This window comes from Pseudophryne corroboree, chromosome 6 (genome assembly GCF_028390025.1).
Source record: "Pseudophryne corroboree isolate aPseCor3 chromosome 6, aPseCor3.hap2, whole genome shotgun sequence".
In the NCBI taxonomy this organism is placed as follows: domain Eukaryota; kingdom Metazoa; phylum Chordata; class Amphibia; order Anura; family Myobatrachidae; genus Pseudophryne; species Pseudophryne corroboree.
In genome coordinates, this window is record NC_086449.1 from 514225108 (window position 1) to 514244808 (window position 19701).

Genomic DNA, 19701 nt, shown 5'->3' on the forward strand with positions numbered 1-19701 from the left:
AGAGGGGTTCCTGTCGGCCCATTACATCCACTCTCTATTCCGTCTAAGCCATGGACCCACATTTCCATGGATTTTGTGGTGGACTTGCCCAAATCCTCGGGGATGACAGCCATTTGGGTTGTCGTTGACAGGTTTTCGAAGATGGCGCATTTCGTTCCACTGGTTGGGTTGCCATCGGCCAGACGCCTGTCTGAGTTATTTATGCAGCATGTTGTGCACCTCCACGGGTTGCCACTTGATGTGGTCTCTGACCGTGGATCCCAGTTTGTGGCCAAATTCTGGAGGGCATTTTGTTCTGATCTCCAGATATCTGTGAGCTTGTCGTCAGGCTACCATCCACAGTCTAATGGGCAGACTGAGAGGGTGAACCAGTCCTTGGAGCAGTTCCTCAGGTGTTATGTCTCCAAGTGTCATACTGACTGGGTTGCTCATCTGTCCATGGCGGAGTTTGCCTATAACAACGCGGCTCACTCTGCTACAGGGATCTCTCCCTTCCTTTGTGTGTATGGGCATCATCCTAAGGCCAATTCTTTTGACCCCCTGGATTCCACGCCTGGTGGTTCCTCTGTTGTTTCGGTCCTTAGGGGTATTTGGAGGAAAGTGAAGAAAGCCCTTGTGTCTGTGTCATTAGTGACCAAAAGGGTTTTTGATAAGCGGAGAAGACCCTGCAGCTTCAAAATTAGGAGACTTCGTCTGGTTGTCCACCAAGAATTTGAAGTTGAGAAAGCCATCTCATAAGTTAGGCCCCCGGTTCATCGGCCCTTATAAGATCACCAGGGTTATCAATCCGGTGGCATTTCAGTTAGATCTGCCCCGTTCATTGGGTATCAATAAAACATTTCATTGTTCCCTTTTAAAACTGGCGGTTAGTAATCCTTCTTCCAGTGGAAGACCTTCTCCTCTTCTGATACGGGATCAGAGGGAGTTTGTGGTTGAAAGGGTTCTTGACTCCAAGATGGTTCGGGGTCGGCTGTCATTTTTGGTGCACTGGAAGGGGTATGGCCCGGAGGAGCAGTCGTGGGTGCGCAGTTGTGATCTTCATGCCCCCAGACTGATACGCTCTTTCTTCTCGCAGTTCCCCGATAAACCCGGTGGTAGGGGTTCTTTGACCCCCTCGTCAGAGGGGGGGTACTGTTAGGATCTCCTGCTCTGTGCTGCCACGTCGCCATGGCAACCGGGAGGCAAGTGTTAGCGAAGTAACCTGAGCGCAGCTGATACTCCGGTCCAGGTTTTTACTGTGTAGTGGTTACAGGCTCTGTGCACGGCAGGGAATCCGGCGCTGGTTTTGTGCTCACAGTCTGTGAGGTCTGAGTGGGGCGTGGACAGCACCTGCTATATAAACCATCCTCTCAGGCTAGGCAAATGCTGCTGAATCTTTGTTAGTCAGTTCCAGAGAGTTAGCTAGTACTGTGTGACTTTGTATTTACTTGTTGCTTACTGCGAATAGGCCTTGGGATTCGGTACTTCATTCTGCCAATCCGGACCTAGCAGTAAGACTGGAGTCAGTTGTTTGACCTGCTGGGGTTCTTTTGCTATTCTGTGAACCCAGCAGGTTTGCGGCTGTACTCTCAGACCTGCTTGCTTAATCCTCCCTCACTGTGCAGGGTGTCCAGGTGTCAGTTTAGTGGCAGTAAGCTGAACCTGTGCCCTGCAAGTGGGGGTTAGGATTGTGGATACTCTCCTTGTGTCTATATTTCTATCTCTGACCAAGGAGTTTATTCCCACACCCGTTGGTAACCCTTTGGGGTTTTTTCTGTTGCTCTTAGCAACATCTTTTCAGGTGCTCCACATGTTAAATCACTACACATCGCTTCATTGTCCGCTCTATTCCATCTGAGCATTCCTGACACTAGGGAGACACCCAATTCCTGAGCCTTTGGGCTTCTCCGTTCACTTTGTGTTTATTAGTTATTCCATCACCTCCTGTGTATGTTATGTTATACTGTCTGTGAGTTCGTTTGCTTCGCTTCCCTCTCTGTTCATACACCGATATACTCCTGTTAGCACTGGTGTGCGTAACACCAACTAACTATCACCTACAAACTAGAACAAAACAGCATGAGTGGGAGATCAAATAGAACAACAGCTGAAGAGCACAAAACAAGAGCACGGACCATGTTAAATGATACAGGTCTGGATAAAAGATTCTGGCCAGAAACAGTCCAAACAGTTGTTGATCTCAAGACTCAAATACCTACAGTGGCAGTCCAACACAAGATGCCATTGAAAACATGGTCCAGGAAAAGGGGCAACTATTAAAACTTTGCATTTATTTGGGTGCAGAGCATATGCCTATATATCTAAAGAAAGATGATATAAGATGGATTCCAAGTCCATCCTGTGTGTCATGATAGGATACTGCCAAAAGAGCAAAAGTTACAGATTATGGGACATCAGCATAAAACGCTTCTGAAGTCAAGAGACGTTGTTTCACAAGACTACTTCAATTAAAGACAAGCAACATATTGCAACTCCACAAAAACCTGTGATGCTAGATAAGCCAACAGCTGGAAATACACATATTTTGTATGACTTGTTGTTACCGACTTACTGCTACACCAGCTGGGCTTTGACTTAGACTACTTAAAAAGTAAACTAGAAAAAGAAATGTTCATGGAACCACCAGAACACCATAATGCAGATACATTACCACAGGGAAAATAGTTCCTTCTGAAGAAATTATTGTATGAGCATAAATAAAGTGGCCGTTGACGGTTAGACAGTATTACTACTGGCACTGAACTTTATTCAGTCAAAAACTGATCATTGTCTATACTATGAGTGGAAAGAGAAAGAACTTTTCATTATACTTGTCCTTGTAGATGATCGACTGCTAGTTGGACAAGAGAACCAAATAACCAATGTTGAGCTGTTGCAAAGTTACACTCTCATACATCTCAATAGGCCACGGCAGAAACATAAGCATTAGCATACAGACGCAGTAGCAGCTGCTACAAAGGTCGTGGCTGCACCAAAACTCACAGCTGCTACTGTATCTGCTTCTGAATCAGTGGCATCACTAGGCGAGTGCGGGGAGTGCGGCCCGCACCCGGGGGTGACACCAAAATGTGGGCTCCTCCACAGTGACAGGAGCCAGGTGCTGTAGAGTGAAAGTCTGCAACAGTACCCAGCTCATGTCATAGAAGAGGAGATGATAGCGCTGGGAGACAGTCTCCGGGGGCAGCCCAGTACAGCCCAGCATCTCTGGAGATGCTGGGCATGCCCCCAGAGTGACAATCCCCATGAGACAACGCCCCCTTTATTTATGGTCATGCCCCCTTTTTGCCGCGAGTGCGCCCCCAGAGTGACAATCCCCGCAAAGACCACGCCCCTGTAATTTTGGTAACGGACCATTTTTGCAGCGAGTGTGCCAGGGCGTGCTGGGAGATCAAAGGTGCATACCGGTTAGCTAGGTATTTTTAGCTTAGATGAGACTATGAACATTGCATATGACAATAGAGGTGCAATGGACTTATCTTCCAGTACCAAGCACCATGGTAGATACAAACACAGGGGTTAAAGTGGGCGGGAACAGGGTGGAGCTGCGTTCCATCAGTTGTACTTGAAGGAGGAATACATTCCACCTCCAGCCGCCTACCTTACCACAACGATTATGAAAAAGGCAGCCAGGCAGGAGTGCACTGCCAGATGCCATGTGCATGTGCTTGGCATCTATTCACCATCAGTGAAGAGATTAAACTCCAACTCCCCCCACATGTGGGACGGTTAGACAGTCCCCGAAAAGCAGTTGGGAGGTATGCAGTAATACACACTGTGCCCCCAGAGTAGCCTGCAGGAAACAATGTCTTATAATGGTTTGCATAGAACTATGACGGTGGTAGAACTGTGGAGGCACAGAATGTGTCATCATCGCACACAGTGCCGCCTAAGCCGCAGCTTGAATACCAAGGTGTGGAGGGGCAGAGCTGGGCAGCCCTTTTTTTCTGGGTGTGCCAAGGCCAGTGTTTGTATCTTCTGATGCAGATTTACTGACTCCAGAAGCCTGAACAGCATCAGAAACAGTTGCAGCAAATTATAATTACATAATTAGGCATAGTAGTTTTTTCACTTCCTGTTGTTTTATTTATGCAAATAAGATGCACATTTTGAGCAAGAAAGACGGTCGTCTGGAACCTGGCTTGCTGAGGGGAGCTATTTGCCACGACATGTGCATCAATGTAAGAGGACACTTATCTGTAATTCTTCATATATTTCATTGACTTCATAAAAACATCTATATGCAGACAAACCACAACTACATGGTCTTTGTCAAAGCCCTTTTTTCCATTGTCTTGTGCTGCAAGAAAAGCTGGCCATATAACTAGTGATGAGCGGGTTCGGTTCCTCGGAAACCGAACCCTCCCCCGAACTTCACCCATTTTACACGGGTCCGAGGCATACTCGGATTCTCCCGTATGGCTCGGTTAATCCGAGCGCGCCCGAACGTCATCATCCCGCTGTCGGATTCTCACGAGATTCGGATTCTATATAAGCAGCCGCGCGTCGCCGCCATTTTCACTCGTGCATTGGAAATGTTAGGGAGAGGACGTGGCTGGTGTCCTCTCCGTTTATTAATAATATTTGTGCTGCTTATTGCTTGATTGTGGGGACTGGGGAGCAGCTGTATTATATAGGAGGAGTACAGTGCAGAGTTTTGCTGACCAGTGACCACCAGTATACGTTGTCTGCCTGAAAAACACTCCATATCTGTGCTCAGTGTGCTGCATATATCTGTGCTCACACTGCTCAATTGTGGGGACTGGGGAGCAGCTGTATTATGTAGGAGGAGTACAGTGCAGAGTTTTGCTGACCAGTGACCACCAGTATACGTTGTCTGCCTGAAAAACACTCCATATCTGTGCTCAGTGTGCTGCATATATCTGTGCTTACACTGCTCAATTGTGGGGACTGGGGAGCAGCTGTATTATGTAGGAGGAGTACAGTGCAGAGTTTTGCTGACCAGTGACCACCAGTATACGTTGTCTGCCTGAAAAACGCTCCATATCTGTGCTCAGTGTGCTGCATATATCTGTGCTCACACTGCTTAATTGTGGGGACTGGGGAGCAGCTGTATTATATAGGAGGAGTACAGTGCAGAGTTTTGCTGACCAGTGACCACCAGTATATGTTGTCTGCCTGAAAAACACTCCATATCTGTGCTCAGTGTGCTGCATATATCTGTGCTCACACTGCTTTATTGTGGGGACTGGGGACCACCAGTATATTATATAGGAGGAGTACAGTGCAGAGTTTTGCTGACCAGTGACCACCAGTATATATAGCAGTACAGTACGGAAGGCCACTGCTCTACCTACCTCTGTGTCGTCAAGTATACTATTCATCTAGATTCTATACCTGTGGTGCATTTTAGTTTTGCAGTTTGCTGAGAGTGACCACCAGTATATATAGCAGTACGGTACGGAAGGCCACTGCTCTACCTACCTCTGTGTCGTCAAGTATACTATCCATCCATACCTGTGGCGCATTTCAGTTCTGCGCAGTATATATAGTAGTAGGCCATTGCTATTGATACTGGCATATAATTCCACACATTAAAAAATGGAGAACAAAAATGTGGAGGGTAAAATAGGGAAAGATCAAGATCCACTTCCACCTCGTGCTGAAGCTGCTGCCACTAGTCATGGCCGAGACGATGAAATGCCATCAACGTCGTCTGCCAAGGCTGATGCCCAATGTCATAGTAGAGAGCATGTAAAATCCAATAAACAAAAGTTCAGTAAAATGACCCAAAAATCAAAATTAAAAGCGTCTGAGGAGAAGCGTAAACTTGCCAATATGCCATTTACGACACGGAGTGGCAAGGAACGGCTGAGGCCCTGGCCTATTTTCATGGCTAGTGGTTCAGCTTCACATGAGGATGAAAGCACTCATCCTCTCGCTAGAAAACTGCAGTGCCACTCCTAGATGGGCCAGGTGTTTGTGTCGGCCACTTGTGTCGCTTAGCTTAGTCACACAGCAACCTTGGTGCGCCTCTTTTTTTATTTGCATCATGTGCTGTTTGGGGACTATTTTTTTGAAGTGCCATCCTGTCTGACACTGCAGTGCCACTTCTAGATGGGCCAGGTGTTTGTGTCGGCCACTTGTGTCGCTTAGCTTAGTCACACAGCAACCTTGGTGCGCCTCTTTTTTTATTTGCATCATGTGCTGTTTGGGGACTATTTTTTTGAAGTGCCATCCTGTCTGACACTGCAGTGCCACTCCTAGATGGGCCAGGTGTTTGTGTCGGCCACTTGGGTCTTTGTGTCGGCCACTTGGGTCGCTTAGCTTACTCACACAGCTACCTCATTGCTCCTCTTTTTTTCTTTGCATCATGTGCTGTTTGGGGACTATTTTTTTGAAGTGCCATCCTGTCTGACACTGCAGTGCCACTCCTAGATGGGCCAGGTGTTTGTGTCGGCCACTTGGGTCTTTGTGTCGGCCACTTGGGTCGCTTAGCTTACTCACACAGCTACCTCATTGCTCCTCTTTTTTTCTTTGCATCATGTGCTGTTTGGGGACTATTTTTTTGAAGTGCCATCCTGTCTGACACTGCAGTGCCACTCCTAGATGGGCCAGGTGTTTGTGTCGGCCACTTGGGTCGCTTAGCTTAGTCACACAGCTACCTCATTGCGCCTCTTTTTTTTTTGCATCATGTGCTGTTTGGGGACTATTTTTTTGAAGTGCCATCCTGTCTGACACTGCAGTGCCACTCCTAGATGGGCCAGGTGTTTGTGTCGGCCACTTGGGTCGCTTAGCTTAGTCATCCAGCGACCTCGGTACAAATTTTAGGACTAAAAATAATATTGTGAGGTGTGAGGTGTTCAGAATAGACTGAAAATGAGTGGAAATTATGGTTATTGAGGTTAATAATACTATGGGATCAAAATGACCCCCAAATTCTATGATTTAAGCTGTTTTTGAGGGTTTTTTGTAAAAAAAAAAAACGAATCCAAAACACACCCGAATCCGACAAAAAAAATTTCAGGGAGGTTTTGCCAAAACGCGTCCGAATCCAAAACACGGCCGCGGAACCGAATCCAAAACCCGAAAAAAATTCCGGTGCACATCACTACATATAACATGTATTTTACTTCCAGGACAAGAGTTACCAGACCTTTCCTGTTTACATTTATAGGACACACTGTACCTGCACAGGGCACATACAATATTTATAATCACATGATAAGAGCTGACAGTAAGTTACTTTAAGCAGGGGCAAATGCTGAATTTATGGAGGGGAGTTTCCAAGTGTTTGATTTTAGAGCGATTGTCCCCAGCCCATGAAGGATGTATAATTAGCATGTTACATGCTATAGTCTGGCCCAAAGTGCAATTTATGTAATATAATACTTCAGCCAAATACAGGCCCACTGATCACGGTAAGCCACTTACCAGATTCTCTCTCTGGTGCAATAATTGAGCACTCAGATCCACAGATACACACATACATACGCACACACACTTGGCAGGAAAATCTGCTGCCACTGGGCATGTGCAGCAGCTCCATTCCACCCTTTATACTGCATGTAGTGGCCTCTGGCCAGCCTGTTGGGATGGGAGGTTTCGAGCAACTGGAAACTCCCACTGCATTTGCCGATGACTTTAAGTATATCAGGTAATTATTTACATAGGTCAGGTAGTTACATAAACATTGTGGGGCAGATGTACTAAGGGATCTATTCATTAAGCAGTGAAAAGTGTAGAGAGATAAAGTGGCAAGAGATAAACTACCAGCCAATCAGCTCCCAACTGTCATTTTTCATGCACAGCCTGTAACATGGTACTGAGGAACTGATTGGCTGGTACTTCACTCACCAAGGCTTAGTAAATATATCCCTCATTCTTTCAATGGTTGAATAGCATTAGTGTTCTTTCTCGTACCCTCCACCTAATCAGTGAGGAGGGCTTCTTTTAAGTTTGAAGAGCAAAATTTTAGACGTGATGTATCACTACAGCTACTGCAGCTGTAGCGATACATCACATGTACATTTTTGGACTTAAAAATGTAAATATGCCCTCCCCACTGATTAGGTGCAGGGTGCGAGAATGAAAACTAAGTATTATCTACTGAAAGGTGTGTCATAAAAATTATATTTATAGAAATGTTTAAATTGTGAACTGCTTTATGCTGTCAAAATTATCCAGTGGGCATGAAATGCGATGGCCAACAATGTTTTGTTCAGCTCTCAGTACTAATGTTTTTACCATATCATATGGGTCTAGAGATAAGACGTCTAAACTTTCACTTTCATCATGGACTTCTCTATTTTGAGTATATGCCATTCACAGGTTGTATCCAAAATGGGGAAAAGAGGTAAACACATGGAAAATACATCAAGAAAAAATAAATCTAATTATGTTTTCGAAGAAATGTATTTGTAATACAATGCAAATATAAAAATACCATTTTTAATTTTTTGACATTCATTTTTAGACATGGATTGTTAAAATTCTACAAATTAAAAATCAAATTCTTGTTTTATAACCATGTTTGCAATGTATGAAAGGAGAAAACACCTAAGACTGTTCTATATAGTCATATATACAAAAAATTCTGAGAATCCTGTAAAACACAGTTAACAATATAAACAATAGAAAATATTTCAAGGCCATCTTTAGAGATAGACCCGTACCTAAAGGAATGTAGACAATGGATAAGCATGGTGGTATATTGCAAAGAATTGCTTCACAATTGGGCCTAATTCAAGGTTGATTGCAAAAGCAAAATCTTCCTCTAATGGGCAAAACCATGTGCACTGCAGAAGGGGCAGACATTACATCTGCAGAGAGAGTTAAGCTAGGTACACACTATCCAATTATTGGGCAGAGTTGGCAATAATTGGAAGAACGACCAAAGTTATTGTATAGTGTGTACGAATGATCAGCGTTTCATTTGGGAAAATCTTGCCACACACACGAACAATCGATTTTCCGGTCTATCATTTCAAACAAAAAATATCCGCCACAATCTCCAGATATTCGGCAGTGTGTGTGCGTTCTCAATAATCTGCCCATATTTCCTATGTTTTCCTCTCACTACATCAACCTATTTGTTGGCGGACATATGAAAATGCAGTGTGATGTGGCAGAAAATTGGTAACTTAAACAAATAAATCTTTCAGATATTGGTGTCTACAATTTTCCGAAAAAATTGTCCGATTGTCGGGTAGACCAAAAAAAAATCTGACAGTGTGTACCTAGCTTTAGATTTGGGTGGGTTATATTGTTTCTGTGCAGGGTAAATACTGGATGCTTTATTTTTACACTGCAATTTGGATTTCAGTTTGAACACACCCCACCCAAATCTAACTCTCTCTGCACATGTTATATCTGCCCCCCCTGCAGTGCACATGGTTTTGCCCATTAGTGGAAGATTTTGATTTTGCTATCAACCTTGAATTAGGCCCAAAGATTCAAATTTCTACACAACTGACATTTCAGAAAACTTAAACTTTACCAGTTGGCAAAATTGTATTTTGGGGGCTAAATCATAACATTACCACAATGAATCTTGATAAATGTTCTGCTTAATAAAACTGTTAAACAACATATTATTGCTCTATTTACAGACAGGTTCAAAAAATGTGGTTAAAAGTATAGCATTTTGTTGTCATCATAAGTAGCTGAACTGTATACAATATAGAATATATGTATGCATAAAATAAAATTTCACAAGACACCTTGATGTAATAGATGCTGACAGTCACACTTACGGTTGCTAGTTTTTGAACATCTTCATCAGATGCTCCGACTGAGGCAAGGCCAATCTCTTGGGAAAATTGTGCAAATTTGGGATCCGCAAGTAAAGGAACATGACCAAGTAGCTCATGACATGTGTCCCTAGTAAAAATGATAATATGTAATAATACGTGAGGCCCATAATGTTTAGATATATATGAAAAAATCAAGTCATTTTGTAAGACAAGGGAAATATGTTATTTGCCAAATCCGAATGTTAGCAATACAGTGTAAAATGTAATCAGCCAAAAATATGATTTAGAAACATAAACATAGAATGTGACGGCAGACAAGAACCACTTGGCCCATCTAGTCTGCCCTATTTTTTACCATATTTTTACCTCAAACCTTATTTGATCCTTATTTCTTTGTAAGGATAGCCTTATGTCTATCCCATGCATGCTTAAATTGCTCTACTGTCTTAGCCTCTACTACCTCTGATGGGGGGCTATTCCACTTGTCCATTACTCTTTCTGTGAAGTAATGATAGAATTTAAATATAAAAGACTACACATACATTTATCCCTAGCAATAATTTAGTACAATTATGTTACTAGCACAGGATGTATGCTGTAGTACAGAGTTGCTTAAAGGCATGCTTAAAGAGGTAAATGTGAATAGCCTTCAAGATGCAGGCATTGTCAAATTCCCGGTGAGTCTGGTCAATGTTTTAAAGAGGCAATCACTTAAAAGATGTTTGCTCCTTTAAAAAAATAGTCCAGAGTCACCGGAAACTTGCCAATGCCTGCAAGTCACAGTCTATTGTATTTACCCACAAGAGGGGAATTCAATCAGCCCAGTTAATTTACCCCCCCCCCCTTTCTTTTTGCCTCTTGTATTGGTTCATTGCCATTGATATGGACAACAACACTGTTACTGTTAAAACAAATGTCTTTATATTACTATTGATTGTACTAATTCCTTAATTACGGTGATTTGTAAAATGCCTACTTTGACTTTAGGTGGAATGACGTTACTGATCATCTACTCTCATGTGTGGTCACTCTTTCTCTGCTATGATACACTAAGCTGTTTGGAAGTTTGCCTACTGCCATATATATGTAATCTCTTTCTAGCATATTGAATTGTGTATTGTTGATACTTGTGGTGCTTTAAACAATAAAAATAATCTTATAATCATTTTACAAGACAATTACTTTGTAGGGTGGCCTATTATCCAAAAATCATTCAGACACCATGGGGAAATGAACATTAAGTAGAAAATGGTTAGGGTCCATAGATCCAAAAATCTTCGTTTCCATATAGTTTGTATTGAGGAGAAAGATAAAACCTTGGGTTAAAGATTGACTTAGCAGGTTTTGTTATTTTTCCATTGGTTTGCAATTACTTTACTCAAAACTAATAGCAAAATGACCAAATGACTGATTTTAAGACACTCTAGGACATTAGACCAACTAGCGAATATTTTACATAGTATAGAAACCAGAAATTTCCAGTACTAAGTGTTGGTTTGATAACTGACCAAAAACTGCCTCTAAAATGATGGCAAACCCACCCAAACAATAGACCTGACTGTAGCAGGCGCATTTGGGTGAAGTACTGCACAGATCACTGTGATAAGTATAGGCTTCATTAGTTTAAAAATTGTTCAAATCCATAATCAGCTCAGGGCTTCTAAGTGATTGCCTCTTTAAAACATTGACCAGATTCACCGGGAATTTGACAATGCCTGCATCTTGAAGGCTATTCACATTTACCTCTTTAAGCATGCCTTTAAGCAACTCTGTACTACAGCATACATCCTGTGCTAGTAACATAATTGTACTAAATTATTGCTGGGGATAAATGTATGTGTAGTCTTTTATATTTAAATTATATCATTACTTCACAGAAAGAGTAATGGACAAGTGGAATAGCCTCCCATCAGAGGTAGTAGAGGCTAAGACAGTAGAGCAATTTAAGCATGCTTAGGCTGGTATCGGAAAATTGGGGGGGGGGGGGTTTCCCCTATTTTACAATAACCAACACCAGGCTGAACCAGCTGGGGAAAATGATGCTACAGCAGGGAGACACACAGCATGGTGTCCCTCTGCCATAACAGCAACCAGCCCTAACTGGTCAGCCCAGTGCTGGAATTCCTAGGTTGTCACGACACTCGAGTTATGTAGATTCAGAACAGAACCCTCAGGGTTAACTTTATTAGAAGGAGAATGGATCAAGATTGAAGCCTTTAGAACGTTTCTACTCATGGAACCAGACTTACTGTGTATGGATATCTAGATACCCTGAGAAGAGACTGAGCATGAGTATGTTCTGTAAATTTATTGCGTATCACTAGAAACAGGAGACAGACACAGGTGTAGATACAAACTGGAATTAGAGATGTGCTCCGGCCCAAATTTCTGTGTTTTTGGTTTTGATTTTGGATCTGTATCTCCTTCGTGTTTTTGATCTGTATTCGTTTTGCCCCAACCGCCCTTGTGGGTTTTGGTTTTTGATTTGTATTTAGAAAAAATCATAAAAACAACTAAAATCACAGAGTTTTGGCATGCTTTTGTTTCTACAGTATTTCTAGCCCCAATAACATTCATTTCTACTAATTTCCAGTAAATTGTGACAACCTCACAGCTTACAATATTTTGTTTTCATCCATTTAGGCCAAAGGCTGCAGTGAGCCGGCTGGTTACTAACCGACAGTGCAGCAGCACAAACACACAGCAGTTTATAGCACATCTATGAAACATTGCCACACAGCAGTTCAGACATGAAGAGTGGTGCAAGATGGAATTGTCCTTGGGCCCTCCCTCCCACCCTTTTGTTGGATACTAAAAATGACATGCACAGTGTAACAAACCAAGCAATTCAATGACAGGGACTGACACGTTTGTAGCTGAAGTGCTTGCTTTGTTTGGGCTCCCACAAAACTATTTTTTGAAAGGAGTACCACTGATCACTAATGAGGAGGTTGATGAGGAGGGTGTTAATTACGTTATAATCTTGTACAAAAGGGAGGACATAGACAAACGCAGGGGGGGTTTCCGGTTGCCCAGAAACCCCCCTCCTCTTGGAATGTGGCTCAAATTATGACAACAATAGCAATGGTATATAATACGATTACTAGAGCGGCCACCACATCATGCACTTTAAGGGACCTAGCAGAGCTGCTGCACATGCCTAGTGGTAGCAGCTTCTTCTACCAAATTTACTGTGTGTGTGGATCTGAGTTTTCATGCAGTACACTGGACCAGAGAGTACCTACAGTACCAGGAAGAAGAGACAGGAGCCTTACCATGAGGTGGGAGAATGTGTGTTTAGAAAATGTAGTACTGGTTCTATTATATTTGTGTAGATATCTATAGAGTTTAAGAACCTATGCCCTAGACCATCTATTGTGTTAAATATTAATACTGTGTATTCCATACATTTCCCAGTGTATAAAAAGACCAATGTTATAGGTCCAGGGTCATTACTAGGATCCTATACTGCTTCCCCAGACTCATACACTTGCTCCAATGTTCCACAGAGTGGGAGATTGTGGACTGTATTTAGAAACCAACTTCTGGAAATTCTGCGTTTGCCCCTGGAGGAGGTGCCTAGATGGCTTATGTTCCTACCTCTACTAACTTTGGCCTCACAAATAGAGCAGATGCCTTAGCAATCAATTTCAGGATTTGTGGAAAAATAATTCCACACCCAAGAGATGGCTTTTTTATACTATGCCTAGGCATCATAATGGCTTTCTTTTTATCATGAGCAAGAACTGCAGCCACAACATCATCAACACCCTCAGTGTCAGGTAGTAGTATACACATATCCCCCTCATCCTGTCCACTTCCACACATGAATCCTCAATTTCTATTATGCCCTCATCACCATCTTTACGTGTACTGCTCCCAACATGTGCAGATGGTACAGAAATGGTGGATGGAGGTGAAAGAGGCTTCTCTATGAGGACAGTGTGAAAATTGTCAGAATCACACATAGCTAACATGGACTGGCCAATAGGAAGTCTCTGCCAGTCACAGTGAACCCAGTACAGTCACGGACACTGAGCTGGGTGGTGGATTTTACCTGGGGGGGGGCTGCAATCCTGCATTCCATGGGTAAAATCAACCACTGGATGCAAGTGCAGAGCAGCCATGGTGTTAGATGAATGTGGACTGGAGTAGGTACAGGCACACTAGTGAATAATGGATCAGAAGCTAAGTGCACTTGCGAATGAACTACAAAGTTTATAACTAAGTGCGTTAGTAAATGCAGACTCAAAGTTTGTGATGCAGAGACAACAGCAAGATGCACTTGGCAACGACAAGTAACAAGAGCTGAATACACTTGGTAACTACAGGTAACAGGAGCTAAATACACTTGGTCAAAGGTGCTGAATAGACTTGGTAACTACAGGAAACAGGAGCTAAATACACTTAATAACAGGCGCTAAATACACTTGGTAACCACAGGTAACAGGAGCTGAATACACTTGGTAACAGGAACTTGATCAGGAGCAGACTTGCAATGCAAGTGACTGAAACAAATCCAGAAAATTTTAGCACTCCTTGGAGATCCATTGCCGGAAAACAAACACAGAGTGCTGTTTAGCAATGATGACAACTTGTAACAGAAAAAAGTGCAGAACCTTGTAGCAATGCTGAAGCCTTGAGCTAATATAGGTTGCTTGAAGCAGTAAATGGACTGAAACCATGCAAGGATGCAAAAATACAAGGAGCCAAGGTACTAATCTCTGTAAAGATGTTGTACTGGCAGAGGTCAGAACACAAGTTCAGGCTTAAGTCGGACGCCCATAGTGCTGATAGGCTGAGTGGATCATGTTACTATAGTTGCTGGCACCTGGTTGGAGAAGCCACTCAGGTTATTATATCCAAGATGGTGGCACATGCATATTTCAGAAGTACGGGGAAATTAAGAGAGAATGCCAATCCCATATGCTGGTTAGTAAGCAGAGAGACACCTTCTGCGTCCAGGAGGGCACGGATGACCAAGATGTAACACCACCAGACAGGTAAACAAGGGTTTGGACCCTGAAGTGTGGCGTAGGGAAGTGGAGGCCCCCCTAAAAACTAAGGTCCTCCCTTCCCAAAGACAACCATCCCAAGGTGTGGGAACTGGTGCACTCTAACCAATTAGCATGTCCATATTCATTCCTATGCAGTATGACCAGGAGTAAACAGGGCTCTGTAAAGAGCAGTAGGCAACATTTTTTGCTTTGCTAAGTGTTGGGATTCATCAACCAAAGAGGACGTGACCCTTTCATTTTTAAATAATAAATAGTTTCAACCAGTGGTCAAAGTGGAAAGTTAGAAGTGGAGGTATGGCAAATGTAATGATGGTCAGAGAGTGGGAAGGGAAAGTTGGAGTAGTCAGAGAGTGCACACAAAAGGGAGGAGGGGAGGTCAGGAGAGAGAACAGTAGGGAAGTCAGGCAGCAAAAATAAGAATTTACTTACCGATAATTCTATTTCTCGTAGTCCGTAGTGGATGCTGGGGACTCCGTAAGGACCATGGGGAATAGCGGCTCCGCAGGAGACAGGGCACAAAAGTAAAAGCTTTAGGATCAGGTGGTGTGCACTGGCTCCTCCCCCTATGACCCTCCTCCAAGCCTCAGTTAGGATACTGTGCCCGGACGAGCGTACACAATAAGGAAGGATTTTGAATCCCGGGTAAGACTCATACCAGCCACACCAATCACACTGTACAACCTGTGATCTGAACCCAGTTAACAGCATGATAACAGCGGAGCCTCTGAAAAGATGGCTCACAACAATAATAACCCGATTTTTGTAACAATAACTATGTACAAGTATTGCAGACAATCCGCACTTGGGATGGGCACCCAGCATCCACTACGGACTACGAGAAATATAATTATCGGTAAGTAAATTCTTATTTTCTCTGACGTCCTAAGTGGATGCTGGGGACTCCGTAAGGACCATGGGGATTATACCAAAGCTCCCAAACGGGCGGGAGAGTGCGGATGACTCTGCAGCACTGAATGAGAGAACTCCAGGTCCTCCTCAGCCAGGGTATCAAATTTGTAGAATTTTTCAAACGTGTTTTCCCCTGACCAAGTAGCAGCTCGGCAAAGTTGTAAAGCCGAGACCCCTCGGGCAGCCGCCCAAGATGAGCCCACCTTCCTTGTGGAATGGGCATTTACATATTTTGGCTGTGGCAGGCCTGCCACAGAATGTGCAAGCTGAATTGTACTACACATCCAACTAGCAATCGTCTGCTTAGAAGCAAGAGCACCCAGTTTGTTGGGTGCATACAGGATAGCAGCAAGTCAGTTTTCCTGACTCCAGCCGTCCTGGAAATCTATATTTTCAGGGCCCTGACAACATCTAGCAACTTGGAGTCCTCCAAGTCCCTAGTAGCCGCAGGTACCACAATAAGCTGGTTCAGGTGAAACGCTGACACCACCTTAGGGAGAAACTGGGGACGAGTCCGCAGCTCTGCCCTGTCCGAATGGACAATCAGATATGGGCTTTTGTGAGACAAAGCCGCCAATTCTGACACTCGCCTGGCCGAGGCCAGGGCCAACAGCATGGTCACTTTCCATGTGAGATATTTCAAATCCACAGATTTGAGCGGTTTAAACCAATGTGATTTGAGGAATCCCAGAACTACGTTGAGATCCCACAGTGCCACTGGAGGCACAAAAGGGGGTTGTATATGCAGTACTCCCTTGACAAACTTCTGGACTTCAGGAACTGAAGCCAATTCTTTCTGGAAGAAAATCGACAGGGCCGAAATTTGAACCTTAATGGACCCCAATTTGAGGCCCATAGACACTCCTGTTTGTAGGAAATGCAGGAATCGACCGAGTTGAAATTCCTCCGTGGGGGCCTTCCTGGCCTCACACCATGCAACATATTTTCGCCAAATGCGGTGATAATGTTGTGCGGTCACCTCCTTCCTGGCTCTGACCAGGGTAGGGATGACCTCTTCCGGAATGCCTTTTTCCCTTAGGATCCGGCGTTCAACCGCCATGCCGTCAAACGCAGCCGCGGTAAGTCTTGGAACAGACATGATCCTTGTTGAAGCAAGTCCCTTCTTAGTATCTCTTGAAGTTCCGGGTACCAAGTCCTTCTTGGCCAATCCGGAGCCACGAGTATAGTTCTTACTCCTCTCCGTCTTATAATTCTCAGTACCTTGGGTATGAGAGGCAGAGGAGGGAACACATACACCGACTGGTACACCCACGGTGTTACCAGAGCGTCCCAGCTATTGCCTGAGGGTCTCTTGACCTGGCGCAATACCTGTCCAGTTTTTTGTTCATACGGGACGCCATCATGTCCACCTTTGGTCTTTCCCAACGGTTCACAATCATGTGGAAGACTTCCAGATGAAGTCCCCACTCTCCCGGGTGGAGGTCGTTCCTGCTGAGGAAGTCTGCTTCCCAGTTGTCCACTCCCGGAATGAACACCGCTGACAGTGTTATCACATGATTTTTCGCCCAGCGAAGAATCCTTGCTGCCATTGCCCTCCTGCTTCTTGTGCCGCCCTGTCTGTTTACGTGGGCGACTGCCGTGATGTTGTCCGACTGGATCAGCACCGGTTGACTTTGAAGCAGAGGTCTTCCTAGGCTCAGAGCATTGTAAATTGCCCTTAGCTCCAGTATATTTATGTGGAGAGAAGTCTCCAGACTTGACCACACTCCTTGGAAATTTCTTCCCTGTGTGACTGCTCCCCAGCCTCTCAGGCTGGCATCCGTGGTCACCAGAACCCAGTCCTGAATGCCGAATGTGCTGCCCTCTAGTAGATGAGCACTCTGCAGCCACCACAGAAGAGACACCCTTGTCCTTGGAGACAGGATTATCCGCTGATGCATCTGAAGATGCGATCCGGACCATTCGTCCAGCAGATCCCACTGAAAAATTCTTGCGTGAAATCTGCCGAATGGAATCGCTTCGTAAGAAGCCACCATTTTTCCCAGGACTCTTGTGCATTGATGCACTGACACTTGGCCTGGTTTTAGGAGGTTTCTGACTAGCTCGGATAACTCCCTGGCTTTCTCCTCCGGGAGAAACACCTTTTTCTGGACTGTGTCCAGAATCATCCCTAGGAACAGCAGACGTGTCGTCGGAATCAGCTGCGATTTTGGAATATTTAGAATCCACCCGTGCTGTCGTAGAACTACTCGAGATAGTGCTACTCCGACCTCCAACTGTTCTCTGGACCTTGCCCTTATCAGGAGATCATCCAAGTAAGGGATAATTAAGACGCCTTTTCTTTGAAGAAGAATCATCATTTCGGCCATTACCTTGGTAAAGACCCGGGGTGCCGTGGACAATCCAAACGGCAGCGTCTGAAACTGATAGTGACAGTTCTGTACCACGAACCTGAGGTACCCTTGGTGAGAAGGGCAAATTGGGACATGGAGGTAAGCATCCTTGATGTCCAGGGACACCATATAGTCCCCTTCTTCCTGGTTCGCTATCACTGCTCTGAGTGACTCCATCTTGATTTGAACCTTTGTATGTAAGTGTTCAAAGATTTCAGATTTAGAATAGGTCTCACCGAGCCGTCTGGCTTCAGTACCACAAATAGTGTGGAATAATACGCCTTTCCTTGTTGTAGGAGGGGTACTTTGATTATCACCTGCTGGGAATACAGCTTGTGAATTGTTTCCAATACTGCCTCCCTGTCGGAGGGAGACGTTGGTAAAGCAGACTTCAGGAACCTGCGAGGGGGAGACGTCTCGAATTTCCAATCTGTACCCCTGGGATACTACTTGTAGGATCCAGGGGTCCACTTGCGAGTGAGCCCACTGCGCGCTGAAACTCTTGAGACGACCCCCCACCGCACCTGAGTCCGCTTGTACGGCCCCAGCGTCATGCTGAGGACTTGGCAGAAGCGGTGGAGGGCTTCTGTTCCTGGGAAGGGGCTGCCTGCTGCAGTCTTCTTCCCTTTCCTCTACCCCTGGGCAGATATGACTGGCCTTTTGCCCGCTTGCCCTTATGGGGACGAAAGGACTGAGGCTGAAAAGACGGTGTCTTTTTCTGCTGAGATGTGACTTGGGGTAAAAAAGGTGGATTTTCCAGCTGTTGCCGTGGCCACCAGGTCCGATGGACCGACCCCAAATAACTCCTCCCCTTTATACGGCAATACTTCCATGTGCCGTTTGGAATCTGCATCACCTGACCACTGTCGTGTCCATAAACATCTTCTGGCAGATATGGACATCGCACTTACTCTTGATGCCAGAGTGCAAATATCCCTATGTGCATCTCGCATATATAGAAATGCATCCTTTAAATGCTCTATAGTCAATAAAATACTGTCCCTGTCAAGGGTATCAATATTTTCAGTCAGGGAATCCGACCAAGCCACCCCAGCGCTGCACATCCAGGCTGAGGCGATCGCTGGTCGCAGTATAACACCAGTATGTGTGTATATACTTTTTAGGATATTTTCCAGCCTCCTATCAGCTGGCTCCTTGAGGGCGGCCGTATCTGGAGACGGTAACGCCACTTGTTTTGATAAGCGTGTGAGCGCCTTATCCACCCTAAGGGGTGTTTCCCAACGCGCCCTAACTTCTGGCGGGAAAGGGTATAACGCCAATAATTTTCTATCGGGGGAAACCCACGCATCATCACACACTTTATTTAATTTATCTGATTCAGGAAAAACTACAGGTAGTTTTTTCACACCCCACATAATACCCTTTTTTGTGGTACTTGTAGTATCAGAAATATGTAACACCTCCTTCATTGCCCTTAACATGTAACGTGTGGCCCTAATGGAAAATACGTTTGTTTCTTCACCGTCGACACTGGAGTCAGTGTCCGTGTCTGTGTCTGTGTCGACCGACTGAGGTAAATGGGCGTTTTAAAGCCCCTGACGGTGTTTGAGACGCCTGGACAGGTACTAATTGGTTTGCCGGCCGTCTCATGTCGTCAACCGACCTTGCAGCGTGTTGACATTATCACGTAATTCCCTAAATAAGCCATCCATTCCGGTGTCGACTCCCTAGAGAGTGACATCACCA

General features: G+C 44.6%; 1 protein-coding gene across 1 annotated transcript in view; it reads right to left on the bottom strand.

The window, feature by feature from the left end:
* The window catches only part of TPH2 (tryptophan hydroxylase 2), a 430635-nt gene that overhangs the window by 225483 nt on the left and 185451 nt on the right, over nucleotides 1–19701 (bottom strand). The window contains exon 8 of the mRNA XM_063927454.1: nucleotides 9714–9840. Within this exon, the coding sequence (XP_063783524.1) occupies nucleotides 9714–9840 (127 nt within the window). The remainder of the gene's footprint in view (nucleotides 1–9713; nucleotides 9841–19701) is intronic.